Here is a 22962-nt window from a genome sequence, read left to right as displayed (position 1 = left end):
TTTTCCCTTCCAGTGATTACAATGCAACTCACTTTTGACAGCTGCCACTGAATCAGCCATGATATGTCTGAGCAGGATGCGCCCAGGGGTGGACTCTGCAAGATCTTGGTTGTCTGTCTGCACCTCGTGTGGTCAGCTCCATCACTGCAGGAGAGCTCCAGACAGGATATATATCAGAGGATATGGGCACACTTTTGGCTTTTCACATCCCTGGTCCACTCCCAGAATGACTCATGTGTCAGCAGGGGACAGAAACTGAACACGGGACACATTACTGAGTAGGGGAAGCAGCTACCAGAGGTCCTGGCCAGGGTGATGGCATTAAGGTACCCTAAGCCTTGGTGCTAAATGACTGAGGGTGCCTGGCTCGGTGACCACACGGTGGAGTTCGGAGAGCTGCCTCCGAGCTCTGCCACCGCCAAGGTTTGATTTGTAAGGGCCCTGTTTTTCACTTTTAATAGTGAAGGTCTCTGTGGGACAGAGTTTGAATTTCAGATGGAGCTTGGATTTTGGATAGAGGCTGGATATTGCTGACATTACTGGCTAGCGAGGAGGTTGTTATGGAAAATAGCTGACGGCAAACTGAGCTACTTCTTTTTCCTTCCATCTTCCGCTGAAGGCATTATTTTCTGGGGACAACGGACAGGATTCTTTTTAAAATGCTACTACCAACATTTTCCAGACTGTTTTTGCATATAGTGATGAACATCTACACAGACATACATTCTTATCCGGACACAAGTTGGGGGGGGGGGGGGGGGGAGTGTGTGCTTTTCTTTGCAGAAATCTCTGATTTCTCTGCACACATATACGTGCAGAATGCTCCCCAGACAGATCCCCAATACAGAGCAGATGTTTCATGCTGAATCCCCTTCCTCCCCCGCCGCAACCCACATCCAGCTGGGGAGGGGGAGCGGGGTTCCCTGCCATCCCTCACCCCTCGGGAGCCCCTTATTTCATGAGGCGCAGCCCTCGCGGCGGCGGAGGGTGCTCTCGGGGGACCGCAGCACGCCCGGCGCTCCCCCGCGGGCGCGGAGCGGGGCGCGCAGGGTGCGCGCCGCGGGGAGCGAACAGCAGATTGCGGGCAGCCAATGGCGAGGGCAAGCCGAGGTGGCACCAAATTTCCCGCAACCAATCAGCTCGCGAGGGGGAGGAAGGGGAAAAAAAAAAAAAAAAGGAAAGAAAAAAAAAAAAAAAGAATAAAAGCAGCCAGGCATCATGAGAGAGCCTGCCCCTCGTCATCGTCCTCTTCCTCAGCATCCTTCCTCCCTCCCGCCCCCCTGCCCGCTCCGCCCCGCCTCTCCCCCCGGCTACGCCGAGAGCCGGGCCCCCGCCGCGATTCGCCGCCCTCCGCGCTGACCCCGCGCATCCCAGCCGCGGGCAGGGGTCACCGGGAGGCCGGGGCGCGCAGAGCCCGGCCCCGCCAGCCGCCAAGCAAGCAGCCCCCTTTAAATACCTCCGCACCCGCCTCCCCGAGCCGCACAGCTCGCCGGGCGAGGAGCCGACCAGAGCCAGCCTCCCACCAGCGCCGGGGACCTGCGCGCCCGCGTACCGCCGCCGAGGAGCAGAGACAAGGCCGCCTCATGCCTGCGCACTTGCTGCAGGAGGAGGTAAGCGGGGCCCCGGGGTGCGGGTGCCTTGTCTCCCCCTCGCCCCTTCCTCCTTCATCTCCTCGGCTCCGGCAGCGCTGCGCTGCTGCTGTCTTGGAGGAAACGGTCTGGGCATCCACGCGTGTCTGTGCGTGCACACACACACGTATCCACACGTGTGTGCCTGAGTCCCCTCCGCCCCGCTTCGCAGCCGTCAGGCCAAGGGGTTCACTGGTAACTTAAGACATCACCCAAGCTTGATGGGGGGCCCATGGATGAAGCGGAGACATCCACGCCTCTGAGGTGATCTTCCTGGATCCTGTGCCCTCAGGTAGACTGAGCATAAAATACTGGCTTATTTTGAAAACACCCATCGAAGCATGCTGGGTGCTTGAAGGGCTATTCAAGAAGATCTTTTGTGTGGGTTTTTTGATAACACTTAGACTGGGATTTTTTTTAGTTTTCTTAATTCATTTTCTTTTTAATAAGAACGGGGTTTCACTCACAGTGTTTTAAAACTAAATATAGCAGCAGGAAGCGTCTCTAGGACAGACGCAAGGTGAAAGCCGGCTGCCCAGATGAAATGAATGACTGTGTCTGCATTGCTTGAGCCAAGCAAACATAAAATAGGGAGACTGCCCTTTTTTGGCATAAGAAGGTCTGAATAACAACCTGACACCAGTAAGATGTGTGGAGCTGTTGGATTTTTAAAGATTTCCCTTATTATTTTTGACCCTTCTGGCAGCCACGCTTTGCCCAAAGGGAGAGTGGCTTGATTCTGGTGTTTGTGCTCTCACCTTCTTATTCTTTCCCCCTCTGCCAATGCCTAGAAGTGGATGTAAATCATTGCCCTGCTCTTTTTCTGTCACCAGCACACAGGGTCTCCCTTGGTCCTTTTGTGCAGGTGTCATGACCTTCCAGGGATGCTGTGATGTAAAGAACTTTCCTTTTCTCCCCTCCCAAAATGGATGTCAAGGGCAGTGTGCTCACACCATGTTTCATGGTTTTGGCATGTATTTTGGGTCATATCCTGGAAGCTGGAAAGAATCCTGTCCCTGGGTCATGCTGGGCATATTCAAATATCCTGGACCCGAGATTCAGTGCCCTGGGGCCCGTACACTGTACCCAGTGCAGGAGCCTTTGAGCTGCAGTTGGTTGTATAAGATGGCTGGGTGCCAGGATCACCTATGGCATGTTCAGTGCTGGGAAGGTGGGGGTGTAGGTGGGGAAACACATCTGTTCTGCAGATGAGAGCTGCAAAGTCATTCAGAAATGAGGGAAAGCTAATGAAAATGATTTAGCTGGCCTCCTGCCTCCCTCAGCCCTAGACCCCAGATCAATCTCCATCCCATTTTCCTCGGTAGGAGCCACTATGGTCATAAGGGGATAAAAATTCTCTTTCTTTCCTCATTTCCCCCATTTCTACCTAAATAGCTGCCCTCTCTCCCTCCCTCTTTCTCCCATGCTCCTCCCACCAAGTCTGTAACGGTGGAGCTGTTTCACAACTGCTTTATAGCCCTTTTGTTTCAAGGTAAGTTTACATGTGAGAAATGACCAGTCTGATTATATCAGTGTAATTCCAGCAGCATAGGTATGCTGGTAAAATTCCTCATGTGGCTACTACAACTCTGCAAAAAGAGATTTTTTCCTCTCTGCTGTTTTCTTTGCTCTCTCCCTCCTCCTCCTCTGCCCCTGTGTAACTTTGACAGTGACATAAACTATCATGGAGGAGAAAAATGCAACTGCAACCCCACATTCTTACTCTGGAAGTAGCATGTCCATATGGGGTGTGTTACCTGTCTAATTATACCACCAATCACTGTTGGGAATTTTTCGTGCATAGACAAGTCTTGGGTCTTTTTGGTAGATCGTCTTGCAGCCAAGAAAATAGTACCTTTCTGCCAAAATGCCAGATGAGAATATCTAACACTTGGGAAAGGGCAGGACTTCTCCTTGCCTAATCTCTGGATTAGAAGCCATTTCTCATGGCTCTTTTGGTGTGGGGATTACCTCTAAATTCTCCAGCAGATGAGAGTATCATATCCTCAGAACATTAATTAGGAAAGCAGGCAGAAACAGCTGATAGCCGGGATGCAGAAGAGCCAGTCACAAGCTCAGCAGCTTGCCTTCCTGCAGTGAAGGCAGCAGGATACTTTGTGTCCAGTTTTTTTCCTTTCTAACCTTTGATTCCCCAAGGAAAAACTTAAAGCGTTCCTTCTGTAGAGATCATTTTACTTCCCAAATGTGGGGAATCTGGCAGCCTTGCCAGCTCCTCCCCATCGGAAGGTATGTCTGTAACCCTCTAGTTTCTACCCTTGGGAAAGGGAGGAGTTGGGGTGGCCACGTAAGCTGCCTGGCCTGATTTTAATGCCTCCCTCAGGAAACTAGGCCATGGCAGGATGGTGGTCTTTTATGAATCCTGAACACCTGAGTGGGAATCTGCTGTTAATTCAGGAGAGATTTCTGTTGGGCAAGGAGTTTTCCCAGCTTGACCATGCTCCCTCTCGCAGTCTCAGCTCTGCTGTTCCTGCTGGCTGACCTTTAGTGCCCCTTCACCCATGGATGTGTCCCTCGGGCAGGTTCCCAGGAGGCAGGGGATGGGGGTGATGTGTGTGGGACACACTGCTTGCATCCCACGTGCTTGGCACCCCTGGGGTTGAGCCATGTTGGGCACTTGGGCTCGGGGCTGACAAAGGGCTGCGAGTACTAGCAAGCACACGGCTGTCATGACAGAGATGGAAATTGGTGATTCAGGGTTCAGTGACCTGTCTCATTAGGGTCAGTCCTGCCTGCTCCTTTCGTCATGCATGCCTGATGGGGCAGGCTGTCACTCAGCCAGCACAAACAAGCATGTTTAGAGGGAATGTTGTGTCACAGTTATAGAAGGGAGTCAGGAGCCAAGCTGAGCCAACTTTGCTGCTTAGAACTTCCTCTCTGCTTATGCTGGTGGCCAAAGCTCAGAGGATTGTCTTCCCTTGCCTCAGTTTGCCTGTGGGTGGGAAATGAGAGAGGGATAAAAGTCTTAGCAGCAGGCACAGGATAAATAGCTGTAGTTCTAACTAGAAGTACCTCACCTGACTGCTTCCCATCCACTGATCTTCAAGCATGCTGGTCTTGCCACATCCCATCCTGAAAGGTGAGGCAGAGGAGATAAGGAGGCACCCCAGAGGAATCCCTCTGTGGATCTTCCTGATGTTCCCTGCATAATCCCTGGCGGGGTGACACAAAGAAGTAGGATAGCAGGAGCAGCCCATTGATTTATTATAAAACTGTGTTTCAGACCATATTTCTCTCCCACCTCTTTGTTCATTCACAAGATTTCCTTTATTGTTGTCTGCTTATGCATAAGCCGAGACCACAAACCCACCGAAAAACGCCCACTAATCAAACTGAAGGAAAATAAAAATCCTTGCAGTCTGCAAATGATCTCACCCAAGCCACTGGTGGAAAAGAGACTGGCTTTCAAGTATTTTTCTTTACTTTCAGCACCCTATCTACCATTCACCTCCTCTCCAGAAAGACCAGGTCCCTGTCCTCTCAGGCCATGACTCCATGTGGCCAGAGCAGGCTCTTCTTTGTGCCAAAGTCTTAGCTGAAAGAATGGAGCCTTCCAGGGAAACCATAGGCTGTGAATTTTTACAATGCTAGCCTAGATGCATGTATTTCTATTTCTTGAACTGATAACCACCAACTTCTTATTTTGTTTTCCCTTTTTTTCTTTCTCAAAAATATCCATTGACACCTCTCCAAGGAGTTCTCCTCCACTTCCAGCACCACTGCTGATGGCACAGTCACCTCCCGGGTGACCAGGAATGGAAATGCCATGATGGAGAAGGACTTACTCAATCATGAGGACTTGGCAGGAGACCGGGGCATGATAGATGATATCTTTGATGAGACCTACCGGGAGAAAGAGGGCCCCAAGCCCCCGCTGCGATATGTCTGGAGGAATATCATCCTCATGAGCCTGCTGCACCTAGGGGCCCTATTCGCGTTGACACTGATACCTTCTGCAAAGATCCAGACACTGGCATGGGGTAAGCACACTCCTCTATCTGTTTCTTGGCATCTGCAACCCCCAAATCTGTTGGGTGGTATTTTTTTTTCCTTCAGGCCCACAGACTTGGGGATGAGAGAGAAGCAGGGGGCTTTTTCTAGAAGCAGCTCTTCAGCCAAATTCGTAGCAAGCTGTGGAAGGGCTTGCTAGTGTCTCTTGTGAGGTCACACGTGAGAGGGAAAGATTTGGCAGGGATTTGGCTTGTCTGCTTAAAGAATAAACTTGATTCACAGACATTAGGCTTGGAAATATCCTGAATGTGCAGCTGCTTCTGGGGTGAAGCACAAAAACTGTTTGATAGAGTACCATGACAGTGCCAGAAAGTTAGGAAGAAAGAGCACCTTAAGAGGTGGTTGGGGAGGCAAGGTACAGAGCACTCTTTGGAATGAGACTGCTGCCCAGACATGAGAACCACTCCTGTCCTTACCAGGGAAGTGAAAATCCCACAGAGCCTCAATGTGTGTATGAGGGAAAAGAGACAAAATACAGTTGTGCAGAAGATAAAAGTCAAGAATTAAGTCTGAAGCTCAGGTTTTTTATCATTCTTAAAAAAGAACAGATTAGCCACCATCATCCCGGAACTAAGCCTGACAACTTTCAAAAAATAAATAAGCATCTCTCCAGGCAGCAAATTCCAGTGGAAAGCACAACCCAGCAGAAGGTAGCTAGGCAAAGCTCCGCTTTCTCAGAGATCTTGCCCTGGGTAGGAACCAAACTTCTCCTCTGACTGCTTAAAAGACAGCTGGGCCCAGGGCCCACTCTGCAGGAGAGCCTCGCTTTCCACGAGCCTTTGTGTGGACCCCTGTAGGAGTCCAGAAGCCAAATGGCTCCCAGTAGGGAGGTCGAGAGATTGTATCCAGCCCCTGCCTCCCTGTGAAACAGAACATCCTGAAACAAAAAGCAACAGTCCAGATTGAGGCCTGCTGCGGCGGCTTTTGGGTTCAGTAGTACTCCTGCTTACTGGTCAGCCCGGCTATGGATGGGCCCTGGGGCGATCCACCTGGTCTACCACACTGTCAGAGTGTGTGTTCCTGATGGCTGTGTGCAACAAGCATCACAGCTGAACTGGGAAGGAGATGGCTTCCTGCATGGACAGGCTGACTCTTCCTCCTGAACCATATCAGCCTCTCACAGGCAGAGGTCTGGGGGATGAGCTTCACTGGAGGCCACAGTCAGAGTCTGGCTACAGCATCTGCAAAAGCAGAGGCACTGATGCGTTCCCTGTGCAGCCAGCGTGGCCTTTCAGGGGGACATTATGAAAGAAGACTTTGCTGGGCCTTTCCCTTGTGAAAACCTGACAGGCTGTACTTTCCCCTGGCCCATCAGGGCTGGGCAGAACATGCAGCTTCAGCATGACCTCGGAGGAGCATTTCAGGGCTCTTGGTCCTGTTATGTGTGTCCCATCCCTGGGCTGGAGCAAAGACTGCTGGAGCAAAGACTGCTGGCTTCTCTCACTCACTGAGCTGACAGCCTGGGTCCTTCAATTCCAGTCAGATATCCTCAGGGTGCTGGGGCAAGGAGGAGGAAAAAATGTGAGTCGAATTTACTGATTTCATTTCAAGCTGCTGATATGCTCCATGATTTCTAAATCCATCCAACCCTTCTCCCTTGAGTTCCCTTGGGATACTTAAGAGGGCTTGAGCATCTTTATCCAGAAGGTTAATGCTGTTTTGCATTCTGCTAAACCCCACCCTACCCCAAAATGGTCTCTGAGGCAATGTCTTTGCAACCGCACATCTCTTTGGGATGTCTGTGTGGCATCTCATGGCACTTCACAGGAATCTGCTATGCTTTTTATCCGATATCAATCCTTCCTGCTCTCCTTGCTCAGTCAACTCTGGCGTGAAGTGCCAGTTGCTCTCCTGCCACTGTGAGGCACTGCAAGATTCCTTGGTGGATTCTGGAGTGACATGTTCTGGGAATGGGAGAAGGGACATGGTGTTTGGGGGAACTGCACTGTTCTGGACCGGCTGAATATCAATCCTGCCGTACCAAAGCTGGAGTAGCTCCACCAAGCTCCCTGTCCTGCACTCCTGTTCCGGGAAAGGAGCACTGTTCTTGGCACCTTGCAGCCAAGTCAGAGTTCCCTTATAGTCCATTCTCCTCCAGCACTGACTGGAACTGGAATACTCTGATCCTCCACAGGTATACCTTCTCAGCAAGGCTTCTTGCTCCTTGCATTGCCCTTTTCTCAGCTCATACCTTTATTTAGCAAGGCATCTGTGGCTGTCATGGCAGTGACTTGCTGTTATTTTCCCAGCACCTTCTGGTAGCAAGGAGAGGGCAGTTCCCATTTTACAGACAAGGATAGTGCAGCAGAGGCTTAGGTTGCTTCTGGCAGTACACCATGGGCACATGGCAGGCCAGCTCTAGCAGTGGTAGTTCTGGAGCTGCTGGAGGTTTTGCTTGTTTCTTTGTTTGTTTTTCAGATTATTTCTTCCTTAGGTTGTGTACATATAATACAAAATTAACATGGTCCCAGATGTTCTCCGTTGTGGTACAACAGGCAGCTGTGGTGCCTGGTAGCTCATCTACCTTCTATAATTTATCTGTTGCTTATACCCACTTCATCTAGGCCACCGTCTCCTTGATGTTCCTGTCCCTTTGAAACCAGTTATACTGGTGACTGTCCTCTTTTGTTTTCATTTCTCTATGTGCTGATTCCTCTTTGTCTCTCAAGCTCTCCAGCCCTGCCTTCATCATTGTTTGCTGTTCTGCACTGCTGTGTGCATTGTATCCCCTGATCTCTTTCTGGTACAGAGCTTCCCAGAATGAGCTCGGGTTGTTGATCAGGTGAGAGCTCACCATCACAAGAGCTCTCCGAGCCATTCCAGCACTGGCTTTCTAGTCAGCTCCCCTTTTATTTATTGTCTTCTCCACTGCACTTCTCAAAGTCTTGCTTAGTCTGTTCAAGGATCATGGGCAGATTTTACGTCATTTGCCAAATGGCACAGAGCCTGAGTCTGAAAGGGCAGGATACAAAGGTGACGGACAGTTTCTTCTCTAATTGCTCAGATCCTCCCTGGAAATGTGATTTGTGGGTAGTCTTTTTAGCCCTCGGATGCAGGAGACTGACAGTAACTGTGTTAACTCCTGTTGGCCTGGACAGCAATGTCTGTAAATAGTGATGGTTCCTCTCCACATGGTTCTCTGTCAACGCCTCAGTTCCCTGCAGTGCCAGAGGCTCTAGAAGCATGGGTTGATACTATATTTTGTTGTTGCTGTATTATCTTTGGACCAAGGTGAATCTTGCTGGATAATTTAGGCAATTCCTGACAGTCTGAAAATCTCAGTCCATACTACCCCCAGAGATATGTCAGCAAACAGCAAACAGCAAAATGGGTTTTTTACTTTCCCATCAAGACTACAGCTGGCAACACCTTCCCACTTAGTGTTCCTCCAGGCTTAAGTAGCAGGTGGTGTGCTTCTCTGAGCATGGCAGGGAAGTTAGGTTTCAGTCACAGCAGATCCTATTGCTCCTCCTAAACACTGTCCCCTCTATGCAGCCTGTACATTTCATTGCTTCTGGTATCTTTCTCCTGAGAGTAGCAGGACTCACCTGGCTAACAGGGACTGGGCAGCAAGGAGGGAACAGTCTTGCACTGAGCAAAAGCCCAAGGACACCTGCTGGAGCAGGAGCACCTCTTCATGTAAACATCCTTGGTGTTCACTGCAGGTGACAATGCTTTTAGCACATTCCTGGTTTCTCATAATAACTTAGGGTCTGAATCTGGGTCCTAAAGAGGTAAAGCCAAATGAGTCATAGACATGACTGAATCCAGAATGTTTTCTGTTTAATTTTTGGAGCACTGAGTGCTTATTACTGCCAGTGGTCATAATTCTTTGTATTCCAGTTGAATGGGTCACTGGGAATATCACCGGTGAGTTGCCAAACCTTTTGGATCTTGTATAGGTCAAAGCATGGTATGGAAGATGACTTTGAATCCTCAGCTGATGGAGTCCCTAAGTCCTTCAGTTTGGGGCAGCATCACAGGGCAGATGTGAAAATCTGTGCTACTTTATTTCACCTTCTCTACACTCTTTCCAGTTGAATTCTTAGTGGATGATCTTGGAGGAGTTTTTCTTCTTCCCTCTGAGATGCTGATTCCCTGACTGTGCAACAATCATCACTGTACCTCTTTGTGGGGGTGAACTCTCTGAATCATAAGGGTGCTGGAATCTTCTGTATTCCACAAGGATTTCAATCATTTGGCATATCCTGTCGCTGTCACATCAACTCTTAGTTATGGCTGATGGATCTGATTGTCTCCAGGTAGGGTTTGGCTTTCTGTGGGGCTGGTGCCACGAATGCACAGACTTTCCCACAGAAAGTGTCTGCCCCTTAGATAAACTACAGCTTCTGTATTTGGGAAAGAGGCCAGGCAGAACAGGATTATAATTAGAGGGTTATGGCCATTGTAGTGACCTGGGATGCAGCTCCAAGAGAAGTCAACATGAGCTGCTGAGGTTCATGGGCTTTGGATGAAGGCTGGGACTGTTCTATGCCAGGGCACCCAAAAGCAGTGGGTACTCTTTCAAATTTTTTACAAAACCTTCCAGGAAAGGCTACCAAAAGCAAGTACTGGGTTGTCTGGGTTTTGAGTCTGTTGGTGTCCCCATCACATCTCTTTTGTGATTCCCTGTGCTTGCTGATAATGTCTTTGTTGCTGGTGTTGTCTTTTCCCAACAGGGATATCCACAGGCAATTCTGAGAATTGCCTGTATAAAAGAGATACAGATGAGCTTCCTTTCCTGCAAAGCTTAAATACAACAGTCCTCAGCCAGTGTCATCTTCCTGGAGGCTTTTTTTACCAAAATATTCTCAGTCAGCATGTGAGGATTCACCAGATAAGGAAAGCTGAAAACTCAGGGCTATGAATTGGGCTTCTACTCATCTAACCTGGCATTTACTTTCTTGTACTATTGAAGATCATGAAAAATCACATAGTTCATTTGTGTCCCTGGTACACCATCAATTCATAGGGCCTGCTTGCCCTACAGCAGACAGATGGGCTCTTTCCCTAGCAAGTTGCCCCCCACATCCATTGCAAGGTGCCATTGTTTATCATGTACTGTCTGTCTTGTGTTATCTGTGGGGATAGTACTGATTTAAATGTGTCTTAAAATCTAAAATTAACAGGTTGTGAGTTGGTTCATTACTTTCAAGTCAGAGTCATGAAACTGAGTAGGATCTTCAAGGTTTCTAGCACCAGTAAGGCCAAAGGGACGCAAGAACCAAATGCCCTGTTCCATCATCCTTCACTTCTCCCCTTCCAGGCTTGGACAGCTTTGTGAGCTTTGTTCAGCTCCATTGTGTCTTGCAAAGGCTGGGTCCTGCTGTATTTGCATGCTTGGCTTTTTTGAGAGACTGTCGAGGTGCTGGGAGAGTTGTGCTCTGGTCCAAGGCTTGTGCTGCATTCAGCAGCAGGCAGGGGAACCAAGGGAGAAGATGAAGATGGGGAGTCACAGTCAGATCAGCAGACAGGGAAGGTCACTCTTGTGCAGTGGGGTGCAAGTGAGAAGGGTTCATGCAAGTTTAAGGGGCCAGAAGATGATGTTAAATCAGCCAAGACAGGCTTTTAGTGGATAAGAGATTAGGTTGGGAATGTAGAAGAACAAAAAGGAGGGACGGAAGGAAGAGGGAGCAGGGGATAACAGGAAAGAAAGCCTGTATTAGTTTGAATGAAAGAACTTGGCTGTGCCTGGCACATGTCTCAGATCTCTGATTCCAGACAAGTTTCTGGCAGAGTATCTAGTTTTCTGGGTTCAAGATAAGCTTGATTAGAGACATTTGGCTGGACTGGATGGCTGAACGTCAAGCATACCAGCAATTCCTATCCATGGACTTACGTGTAAGAATAAGGAACTTTTCTCATGATGGATGCAATTGGCTGAAATGTGCAAATTTATACTAGGAAAGTTTGCCCTGGGGGACTGGTAGGAAGGCATTGCTTCCCGCAGAGGACTAAAGGTGGATCAGTTGACCTGTTCACAGAAGTGCACCCTTCCCTCTTTGTGTCTGAGCTTGCAGAGCAAACCAACTGTTGAATGCTCTCTTTCTGCTAAACTTCCTGACCCTTCCTTCCTCGAGGAAGAGCTAATTTGCAGAACCAATTTTCTTCTAACCCTGACTTCCTAGTGTAATGCTGCTATGAAACTCTTGGGTCTTTCCTCCATTTTAGTTTTAGAATCAGATGCTGGAGCTGAGGTTAATTTCCAGAAGTCCCAGGAGGACAAACAGGCACACAGACCAGAGCAAATATGAACACATGCTGTATTGGGAGCAGGATGTGTTTTTTTACTAGCTGCCAAAGGGCAAGGAATTCCTTCTGCCCTGGGTGAAGAGGGAACACATGAAGCAGCCTCAAAGCTCAACAGGGCCCAGCAAGATCTGCCTCTGCCATGGGCACAACTTGTAATGAATCGTTAGCCCTGGGGTTTCCTTCTGTGAAAGGTGCAGGAGATGAGCAGAGGGAGGAATCAAAAAGACCCTAGGAGTGGTAGCCTCTGAGCAGATTTTAAGCCAGTGGTAGAGCTGAAGGTGAGGCCCAGGCTTCAGTGGGAGGATAGATAGGTTAGATCTTTTTCTAGCCAACTTCTGCTCAGAAAAGGAGCAGAAGAGAAGCCTAACTCTGGGCTTGAGCTGTCCCCCTGAAAAATGGTATTATTTACCATCTCTAGGTGAAAATAATGCAAAAGAGATTTAGTGAGGAGTGGTGAGATAGGAAACCGAGAGCCTGGATTATTTCGGGTGGGAGGAAAGGGAGAAGCTGTTCCCTGGTGGACTGCAGTGCTTTTACCAGAGTGCTTTATGGAAGCAGCCGCTTTATACTGTTTTGACTATTCTGCACCATGACAGATGGCACTGTGCTAAAGAACCAACCCTTGTGACAAGTCTTCTAAGGGGGAGCCTCCTTCCTTGTTAGAGATAAAGAGCTGAATTGATTTGCCCCACATTGCCCAGGAGGCCTGCGGTAGCTCCGGCACTCTCACCTTGAGTTTTATTGCCCCAGTCTGTGCTCTCCATGGATTCTTCTCTTGCTTATACAGCTTTGGGGGAAGGCCCGCCTCTGTGTTGCTCTGCCTGAAACTTTGCTCTAACTGCTCAAACACTTTCTTTTCCTTTGTAGCTCTTCTGTGTTTCCTGGTGAGTGCTCTCGGGATCACAGCTGGATCTCACCGCCTCTGGAGTCATCGCTCCTACAAAGCCACACTGCCCCTGCGAATCTTCCTGACTATTGCAAACTCCATGGCCTTCCAGGTAAGCACTTCCTTAATGTGCCACTGGTCCTCAGAAGGAAGTGCTCCCATTAATCCCTGTCTCAGACAGAGGACACAATCTGATGAAGAGGTTCCTCTCTCCTACTACCTCTTGTTAGGAAAAAGACTGCCCTTTCCATCTAACACTGCAGTGCTAGAGTCTGTCTTTACCTTGTCCCATCAGAGGTTGACTCTGAGACAAACCCAATGAGGAGAGGACAACTGGCCAAGACCAGGGGTAGGAAAGCTCTCCAAACAGGAATGTACCTTTCCCTCCAGGTGTGGTCTCCCTGTGCTTGCACCAGGTCCCATGAAAGAGGTATGGAAGTGTTAAGTGTTCTCCTGGTGTTGTCTCACTCTCCTTTTGCTGTGTGGCTGATAAAGGAGAAGACATCTGCAAAGCTAAGGATGGAAAATTCTGCACGATGTAGAATTTGCTGCTGCATAAAGACCAGGAACTTCTTGAGATTTAGGGGGATGTTTCTCTGGTTCAGAAGAGTGATATTTAGGAATAATCATGTTACAAATCACACCACTGGCTTCCAGAGAGTTGTCCCAGGTCAGTGATATTTTAAGGAGAGAAAGGTTGGGCCTTCAGAGTGGCACAAGTGACTGCAGTCACTGTTAAGCACTTTGGGAGATTGCTTCACCTCTCAAAGAGCACTAACCTCAGGATATTGCCTAACTACTGTGAGAGCACTTCACAGTCCCCAAAGCAAACAAAACTGCAAATCTGTGGAAGTCAGAGTGAAAACCCAGATTGGCATGGTGCAGAAAAATAAATTCTGGTGGTCTCTCAGGCTTGCTGCTGTAAGTCAGCCCTAACAACTCTCCATCCTTTAACTGTACTGAAGGGTTGCTTGTCTGTGGGAAGTACTCAGGAAGGTGTCAGAATGCAGTACTTTCTGCTATAAAAAGCTGAACACAAATGTATCAGTGCTGTGCTCTTAAGTAATTCTCCAGAGGATAGCACTTTGTTTACATGTAATCAGAACAGAGCAAAGTTTTTTAAGCCTTGAAAAACTTTCTAAAACACCATTGAATTTCTTCTTCTCTGTTAGTACCAAATAGCAGTCTTTCACAAGGAAGGGGGAGGACCAAGCTGTCAATTCCAGCCAGTGGTCCAGCACTCAGCAAGACAACAGGATGGGTTGCTGTGTATTAGCTAGTTCTGTACAAAGACCATCTTTCACAGGGTTATAGGGCAGGGGGGGAAAGAATTTGCTGAGCTGTTGCTGTAGGGGATAGGAATAGACAAAGATGAGAGACACACAGATATTCCAGCTTCAATAGGAACTAATCCAAAGTTCTACTGAAAATTTGGTATTATTCCCCATGGATTTTTTCAAATAGTTACTTTCAGTGAGATCAAGAGAAGATTTATGTTGAATCTATCTCGTTCCTGCTAGTGGCAGCAGAGGAGATCAGTAACTTTTAAGGTCAGGGAAGTTTATAGACTGTTTTATCTTAGGTCCTTCAGAAAATGCCTGTTGGTTGCGCAGAGACCTGTGACTTGTAATTTCAGAGAATTTGAGAATTCTGCCTCTAACTGGCTTTTCCACCTGCAAGACCTGTCAGCTGCAGCACAACAGAAGCTCTCACAGTTATAGCCTGTAGCTGGAAACTCCCAAGGAAGAAGACATTCTCCTTGGCTTTGCTTGCTCTTCTCAGAAAGTCATGATTTTCAGTAAAGGTTGCAGTTAGAGGTGGTCCCAAAATAAGATCCATAGAAAAAAGAGCTAAAGTTTGTGTCAAGGTACCGATTTTTCAGGTTTGAGACTCCCAATTTCTGTTTGTAGACAGGGTGTGGTGGAGGAAGTGATACCACATGGTCTCTGCATTACATGGTCTCTTTCCAAATTTGTGCCTCCTCCCTGCAGCAAGACAGGGGAAGCCTTCCCATATGTGCAAGCCCAAGTTGTCTGTTAACTTTCAGACTGGGCTTTCTCGTGTTACATGGTGCTGTGTAGGGTCTGGAATGTGAAAGAGACTTTGGGTCACAGGTGAAATTTTCCAGCATAGCTGCTGGTTAAGTTTCTCTGCTTACTAGATAGGGAAGGCAGCTGGGCCACCCTCTTCTGGGGGAATACTGAATGATGAAGCTCTGGCCAACATCAGCGAGGGCTGCTAATACTTGGAGATACTTGGCTGGAAGGAAGGCAGCAGTTCCCAGTATTTGGAAACAAGTGAGAGTTATAATCCTGGCCCATGTTTATCATTGCCTTCTTGAATGGCCTGCAGGTAAATAATTTTATCTCATTTAAAGGAAGAGTGGTTACAATACTAGAAAGGGACTTGAGGAGTCGTGTCTTTGCCACAGGCTCCCTGTGTGGACAAGTCCCTCAGTCTTTTGAGGCAAGAAATAGAGATGGTTATGCATTTTCCCTACCTTCAAAGTGTTTTCAGGAAAAGTCCTGGATATGTAGAAGATTAATGAGCCTCTTGTGTAATACAGGTAATAGAGCTGTGCTTGGATCTCTATTTCATGTTTTCTAGGATGGTGTAATACATGGCTTTAAGCTTATTGAAATCTTGATACAAAGAAATGATCACAGGCTTATGAAAATCTATTCTTAACACCAGCCAAAGCAATCATTTCATAATACAAATGATAAAAGCATTGACATTTTCCAAACTGTATTGATTTTGCTGCTTAAATGGAACAGTTACAGGGCTGAAGAGAGGTATTTTTGAGAAATGTCATTGAAATGGTGTGTTTGTTCTTTTTCTAAAGAGGAGCCTTAATTTTAAGACTGTTTGATTTCCAATGAAAAAAAAAGTTTAAAAAAGCCTCGCCCCCCAAGTTAAATATCTGATTTGGCAATCCCAGGACAAGCAAGGCAGGATGACCTATGGGAAATATCAGGGACAGGGAAGGGGCAGGTCGGTCAGCCCCAGCTGGCACTGTGCAGGGATGGGGATGGGGACAGGGATGGGATGGGGATGGGGATGGGACAGTAGCTGAGCATGGGAGGGTGGGGCACCAGCCAGCCAATGAGAGTGGCTGCTGCAGGGGTGGGGCACAGGCTGACCAACCAGAGCCTGCAGCACCATGGGTGTGGTGCAGCCCCCAGCCCAGAGTTGGCCAATCAAAGAGCAGACTGAGGCACCCCTGGAGCTGCTTCCCAAAACCTGGAGAGGTACAACCAAGGCCCAACCTCTGTTTTAAAGGCCAGAAACCCCAAACCCTAATGGGGCATGATGCCACTGATATGAGTTCAGGTCAATAGGATTTAAGTATTTAAACATTTCAGGCCATTTTGTAATTTGAAAGGAATTTCTTCAGCCCTGACCCTAAGTTTTCACTGCTGTTGACTTGCAGAACGACATCTATGAGTGGGTCCGGGACCACCGTGTCCATCACAAGTTCTCCGAAACAGACGCAGACCCACACAATGCCATGCGGGGCTTCTTCTTCTCCCACATTGGCTGGCTGCTCGTGCGCAAGCACCCGGACGTCATCGAGAAGGGACAGAAGCTGGACCTGAGTGACATAAAGGCTGACAAAGTGGTGATGTTCCAGCGCAGGTGAGTGCCACGTGGGGTCAACCCTAGTGGGGAGCCATGGGGGATGGAGCAGGGACACTGCAAATGGCCTGGGAACTCCAAGTGGCTTTGATGGAATGTGAGAGGATTTGAGGGCATCGTGTGAGAAATGTGACTCTTCAGCATGCCCAAGGCTTTGTTGTGAGACGAACTGTGAGAAATGAGCTGTGCCTCTCCTATAGGAAGTATTCAGAATCTAGTGCCACCTCTAGCCCTCCCACACTCCTCTCTTGCCTGCCTACCCTGCAGCATCTTGCCAGCAGCAGGCTGATCTTCTCACCACTAAGTCCCCCCATGCCTGCTCACCCCACAGCCCAGCTGCTGCTTTGGCTGGCCCAGAGCCCACACACAGGTGCCTCTGAGACATCTTTGGAGACTGTACACCTTCCAGGCCATGTCTGTGCCCCTCTTCCCTCAGTCTTCTGGAAAAAATGTGGTGAAGGAAGGGTTGAAAACGGAGATGTGAGAGGGGCAGTAACTGGGAAGGACAGTCTTGATTCACTGGTGCCTCGTGGACGGGGTATCTCTCAGCCATCTGGAGCTATACTGGGACTGATCCCCAGAGCAGATGAGCCTATCACCAGGGCTGCAGGGATGTGGGACTGAACCCATATAGTAACCAGCCTAAGTCAGGAAGTCCCTAGTTCAGTCCCAGCGTGATTTTTCTTGTGGGTCATCGGAGTGGTTCACCTTCCTCTACTTCCATTCTTCTAGTGTAAGAGAGCTCACATGCTCATCTGTATGCTCATCTGTGCCACTTGCTTGCACTTTTTGGTGGGTGTATTCATAGGCAGAGCCAAGTCTGCAAGGAGGAGTTGCAGCACTGGGCCAAAGCCAGAGAAAGGACCATCTGTGGGACTCTGGAAGCATGGGGTTGCCTTTATAGTGACCAGTGTAGCTGAGAAGCAAATGACAGATGAGGCCAAAAGCAGCAGGTGTCTGGACTCATGGTGATGGGGACATTGTTTTATGCTTGTGTGAGGAGAGCAGGATTTAGTCTGAGTCTCTTGCCTGATGATAGGACTTGGGAGTCTCCAGGCATGGCTTCCGTGCATCCAGAGTAAAAGATACAAGGTTCAGGAGCAAGGCATTTCTGCACCTGATTTTCCCTGGATAGCTGAGTGTGAATCCTCCAAATAGAGGACTGAATCAGTCCTTCCTGTCCTGCCTCTGCCACTGAACACCTTCCTCCTGGTCCCTTTCTTTCCAGATACTACAAGCCCTCAGTGGTGTTGCTGTGCTTCACACTGCCAGCTGTAGTGCCCTGGTACTTCTGGGATGAATCCATCGTCATCAGCTTCTTCATTCCAGCCATCCTGCGCTACACCATAGGGCTCAATGCCACTTGGCTAGTGAACAGTGCTGCTCACATGTTTGGCAACCGGCCGTATGACCAGAACATCAACCCACGGGAGAACCCCCTGGTCAGCCTGGGGGCCCTAGGTATGTTCAGCATCTGTGTCTTTGCTGCAGGGGGACTCTAGAACAGGGACTGCCTCTTGGGGCTGCAACTGCTTCTAGGAATTTCTATGAATCCAGGTGTCCCTATTTCCCCTGCACCCTTTCCTTCCAGCCTTTGCATCTGGGGGTGTTTCCTGTGCTGGCCAGTGAGTACATAAGGGCAGCAGGGTTATCAGCTCCCATCAGACTCTTTCCAGGCTGGAAAGGACTCTGCTACACTTATCACCTTCTTATCTCAACAGCAATATTTTATTTACCCTGCTCAGAAGTCTCTCTGCCATGTTCACTAGACTGAAAAATGTGTGCTGCAGTCACTGCATGTCTGAGATTTGTCAACTTGAAAACCAGCAGATGCACATTTTGATGTGTTCTCAAGACAGCTGGTGATTTTGGGGGTACTTGAGGATAAGACAAGCTAGATGCTTTTATGTTTTTTACTGAAAATTTGGAGATCTAGGAAAGTACATCCCAGGATCAGCATATGCCCTTATCTGTTCTCCCAAGCCTAAATCCTCATCTGTTTTGCACCACTGTACATTACTGGGGCTCCACTGATTTCCACCACCAAAGAATCTGCTCGTGAATTTTTAGTAGGGAGGGGTTTGAACTGCAGAGATTCAGGGGTAGGAGCAGTAGTCGAGGCAGTGTCTTTGAAGGGGTGAGTGCTGAAGCCAATGTTGACAGTATCCAGAACAGATGGTGGCTGACTGGTGTCAATCGTTTAGTAGAAGTGTGTGTCTGCTTTTTTTTCCCATCTGGAAATGTCCTTTGGATTTGGCATTAGGATTGCTAGTGCCATAGGAGTATTGATTGGCCTGGTTTGTTGGGGACTTGCTGCTGCTCTTGCTGGTAGCTGAATTAATACTAGATTTCTTGCGGTGGCAGGGGAAAGACTATTAAGAATCCCTGGTGTTTTGGTGCAGCTGGGGAGCCAGGGACTAACCATTCCTTGCCACATGCTTGTTTTCCTCTAAAGCACCAAACGTCCTCTATGATTGTCATTGCCTCATTTGGGCCAGCCCTGGCATGCTGGGTCATGCCCAAATGAGATGGGGTAGGTTGTAGAAGGGTGAAATTGGGCTGAGAGGAGAGAGGAGCCTGGACTCAATCCAGAGCCTGTTACAGGAGTGTGGTGCTTTGGGTCAAGATAAAGGGTCTATCACCTAGAGCTCTGCAACATCCTCTCCCTGGTCGTGTTTTTCAGGAGAAGGCTTCCACAACTACCACCACACCTTCCCCTATGACTACTCCACCAGTGAGTTTGGCTGGCGCTTCAACTTAACCACAGCCTTCATCGACCTCATGTGCCTCCTGGGGCTGGCCAGCGATCGCAAGAAGGTCTCCAAGGAGGTCATCCTGGCTCGGAAAATGCGGACTGGAGATGGAAGTCACAAGAGTGGCTGAGTTCCTGCTCCCTTGCACACACACATCCACACCTCTCCTTCCTCCTTTTATCTCCCTTTCTCCCTTCCTGACCCCTCCAAACACGCTGGACAAAAGTTTAATGTTCTGTTTACTAACTACTGAATAATGCTACCAGTTTGCTTAAGATATTGATAATGAGTTTTAATGCCCCCCTCCCATGCTGCATTTTGCGTGATGTATTTAAGATCTAGGACTCTGCCTTTATAACACAAGGCCACCCTTTCCCTCCTTTCCTTTTCCTTTCTGTTTCCCTCTCCAGCCTCTCTAACCTGTCTCCTGCTTTACATTGTCCCAGTCTCTCCCTGGAAGAGAAGCTGGTAGGAAGTGGCCTAGGGAGGCCCATTGCAGTTGGCTATGTACCATTTAGTTAAGGGAAGCCTGTACTAGCCAGATGAAGAGTTAAGCCAAAGTCAGCGACCCTCTCCCAACCACCTTCCCCCACAAAGTTTCTGCCACTGTCCCTCCTCTTTTCTCAAGGGCTGCTGACAGACATGACATAGCTAAACTGCTCTTCCTGGGAAAAGCAGCCCCATCCCTTGCTCTTGCCATCAGAAAGAAGAGTTGCTTCTTTCCAAGACATCTCTTGGGAAGTGTTCTCCCCTGTTCCTCACCACCTAGCCAGTCTGGCTGGAGTCTCTCTCAGATCCCTAGCCAAGTCCACCAGTGGCTGAGGGATGAAGTAGCAGCAGTGGGCACTGGAGGGAAAGTGCTGGTGGCCTTAATTCCTACTCCCTCTGGTGTCACAGCCTCCCTCCCTGCACTGCCCTCTGTGCCACAAGGGACTGAAGGCAGAGCATGTCTCTGGGCTCCACGGCTGTTTTGGAGAACCACAGTGAGGAGGAGGACAGATGGAGGGGTGTGCCACTGGCTGCCAAGGGGCAGCACCAGCCCATAATGAGTTTTGTTCACCCCCACCACTGAGATTTTTGCTGGCAAATGGGACTTTGCCAAAACGGAGAGGAGGAGAAGCATGTAAACCAAAGCTCCACCTCTGAGTTAAGCTGCTTTATGTGCTGGAAGAACAGGGTCCCTTCTGGGGGGCAGGCAGATGTGTGTGCCTGCCCTGCAGATCCACATCCTGTGCTGAGCGCAGGGACAGGACAAGGGAACACCTGCAGGTGTAGGGAGGAGTGAGGGTGTCTGCAGGAGCAGGTCTTTTCATCCTCGGGGGCTCCACTCATCAAGTGCCTGAGAAACACCAATGTGGGGCCAGGTGGCACAGGGGGCTCGAGGAAGTTGAGACCTCAATGTGAGACTGCCGCCAGTGTGAGCTACCTCTGGGCTTTCTTGCCCAGGGTCTGCTGTGTTGGTTTGCCATTCCCTGCTTCCCAGAGGGAGTGGGAAGGAGAGGCAAAACCAGCTCCTTGTTAGTCCCTTAGCTTGCCTCCCAGCCCCCTCGGCGAGCCATCTCGCCACCTCGCTCCTTTGCCAGCAAGACAGGCAGCGAGGGCGGCTGAGCCTGCAGAAAGGTCAGTTACATCACTGAGCCAATGTGGGCATGCAGCTGGAGGATGCTGGGGAAAAAAGTCCATGTGGGTGTTGTTTCCTGCAAGTTGCAGAGACCAGCTTGAGTTCAGGCAGTCTGTTATGTTCTGGGTGTTATGGCCTCATGCCCCTCACTGAGCTGAACATGCTTTTTTTTCCCCCTTAACTCTCCTAGTTACTATTAATTTTTATTACTATTATTATTATTATTATTAGTTGTAGCAATAGTATTGTTTTTGTTGCTTCAATGCATCAATCGGAGCTGGAGGAAAGCACAAGAGGTAGCTGGAACAAAGTGATATTGGAGTGGGGTTTGCAGCGTCTCCCTTATTCAGGCAGGCCAGGGAAGGCAGAGACAGAGCAGATGCCAACTTCCTCACCTCATCTCTGCCACATCGCAGCCAGGGAAGCTTCATGGGAGCAAGTCTCTGCAGCTTTGCTTCCTCTTGCTGCAGTGAAACTCACCAGGAGCCAGGATAGCTCGGTGATGTTCTTAACAAGAACACGCTTGTTACTCAGAAAATGAGTCTGTCTCCTCACCTTCCCCTCCCAGCCACCACCATGACCTTGTTTTTGCTCAGCAATGGGACCCTTTGAGGTTTTCAGCTGTAAGGAGTGATATGGTCTCCAGCCAAGAGGAACAAGGACAAATGGAGAAAAGAGTCCTTCAGCTCCTGGTTTCAGGAGACAGCATCCTTACTGCTCTGAGGCTCTTGACTGCCTGGGTGCTGGCTGGAGCAAAGGGAGTTGTGGCTAGAGCAGTATCCTACCATTTGAAAAAAAAAAGAAAAAGCCCTCCAAAAAAAGAGAAACACTGTTAGGTCTGTAATTGTGGGCTGACTTTGCTCTAATGTAAACCCCTCTGAACTCGTGGAAGTCCCCAGAGAGGATGAATTTGCTCCAGCCAGTAATTTGAAAGGGGTGTGGGGAGGGGAGAAAGGGAGAATGACTTCCTTGCTCCTGGTGCCCTTAAGGTGTAGTGTGACTACCCTACAGTAGAGATGTGTGCTGTGAAATGCAGCAGTATTTCACATCCTCTCAGCAGAGAAGCAGGGCTTGACATCAAGAGTTCCTTTCAAATTTCAAGTGCTGATTCGGGTCCAGAATCTGGAATGAGAGTGGAAGTTGAGGAGCAGTAACCAAACAGTCCTGGTGTTTGTCCAGTCACTTTAAAGGTAGATTGGCAAATATCTCTGGGTGCCTTAAATCTTTCTTTAATATACATAGAAGTATTGACAGCTATTTGCCGTTTTGGTTTTTTTTTCTGAGTTATGAACATTCAAGGGGTTTCTTAATTATTTAATTGCCTACATTGAACTGTGGGTGCAGGTGATTTTGAATGTATTTGAGTTAGAATTTTTGTTAGACTAAGAAACAGATACAACAATTTAGGTAGAACTTCGTTTGAGATATATATATATACCTATAAATATATATATATATATTTGGTGGCATGTTTGTATCCTGGACGCATTGTCTGTATGTTTAGCTTAAACAAGTCTGTGAAAGGTAGAAGCAGAAAAATCAGCAGTGGGACCTCATGGCTAAAGCAGCTGGGACCTGTTCCCAGCTTAACAACTCGCTCACTGCGTGATTTGGGACAAAGTCATTTAAAAACGCTCCGTGCCTCAGTTTCCCTATCTGTAACAGGGGGTTACGCCCTGCCTCCCAGAGGTGTGGTGAGGCTCGCTGCCGACCAGCCGAGCACAGGAAGGAGCCCTACGAACCACACACACCGCTGCTGGCAGAAGCATGGACTGGTTTGTTTTCCAAAACCGTTCCCAGCCCTGCTGGTATTGTGAAGAGCAAAAGTCCAAGTGTTGGGTGTTCAGGGAAGGATTGGAAAGTTGAATCTGCACATTGTCTAAGCTCTGTCACTGTTGAAATGTGAGTAGGATATGATTTTTCACAGCTTAGGGATTTCTGCATAGTAGTATCTCTGTTTTGTGTACTGGAAAAGAAAAAAAAACCTTTTTGAAATAATTTCTACTAATAGGGAAACAGACATCTGGTTGTGCTGATCTGAAATTTTATTTGTTCATAATAAAAACGATAAATGTCACTTTAAAACTTGTTGGACTGATGACATGGTGGGCAAGGCTTGGTAAAGCACATAATGCTCCATCAGGATGCAGAATG

At 48.6% G+C, this 22962-nt stretch overlaps 1 protein-coding gene across 1 annotated transcript; it reads left to right on the top strand.

Moving 5' to 3' along the window:
* Window positions 1-1357: 1357 nt before the first annotated feature.
* Window positions 1358-22835, top strand: SCD (stearoyl-CoA desaturase). Its single transcript, XM_082286564.1, has 6 exons — window positions 1358-1610; window positions 5341-5626; window positions 12777-12907; window positions 16229-16434; window positions 17663-17895; window positions 19118-22835. The coding sequence occupies exons 1-6, from the start codon at window positions 1584-1586 to the stop codon at window positions 19315-19317; spliced, it is 1083 nt and encodes a 360-aa protein (XP_082142690.1). The 5' UTR covers window positions 1358-1583; the 3' UTR covers window positions 19318-22835.
* The last annotated feature ends 127 nt before the right edge of the window (window positions 22836-22962 follow it).

The sequence above is a fragment of the Coloeus monedula genome (genome assembly GCF_965178545.1).
Source record: "Coloeus monedula genome assembly, chromosome: 8".
Taxonomy (NCBI): Eukaryota; Metazoa; Chordata; class Aves; order Passeriformes; family Corvidae; genus Coloeus; species Coloeus monedula.
Note: the sequence above shows the minus strand (reverse complement) of the source record. Positions and strands in the feature narration are given on the sequence as shown.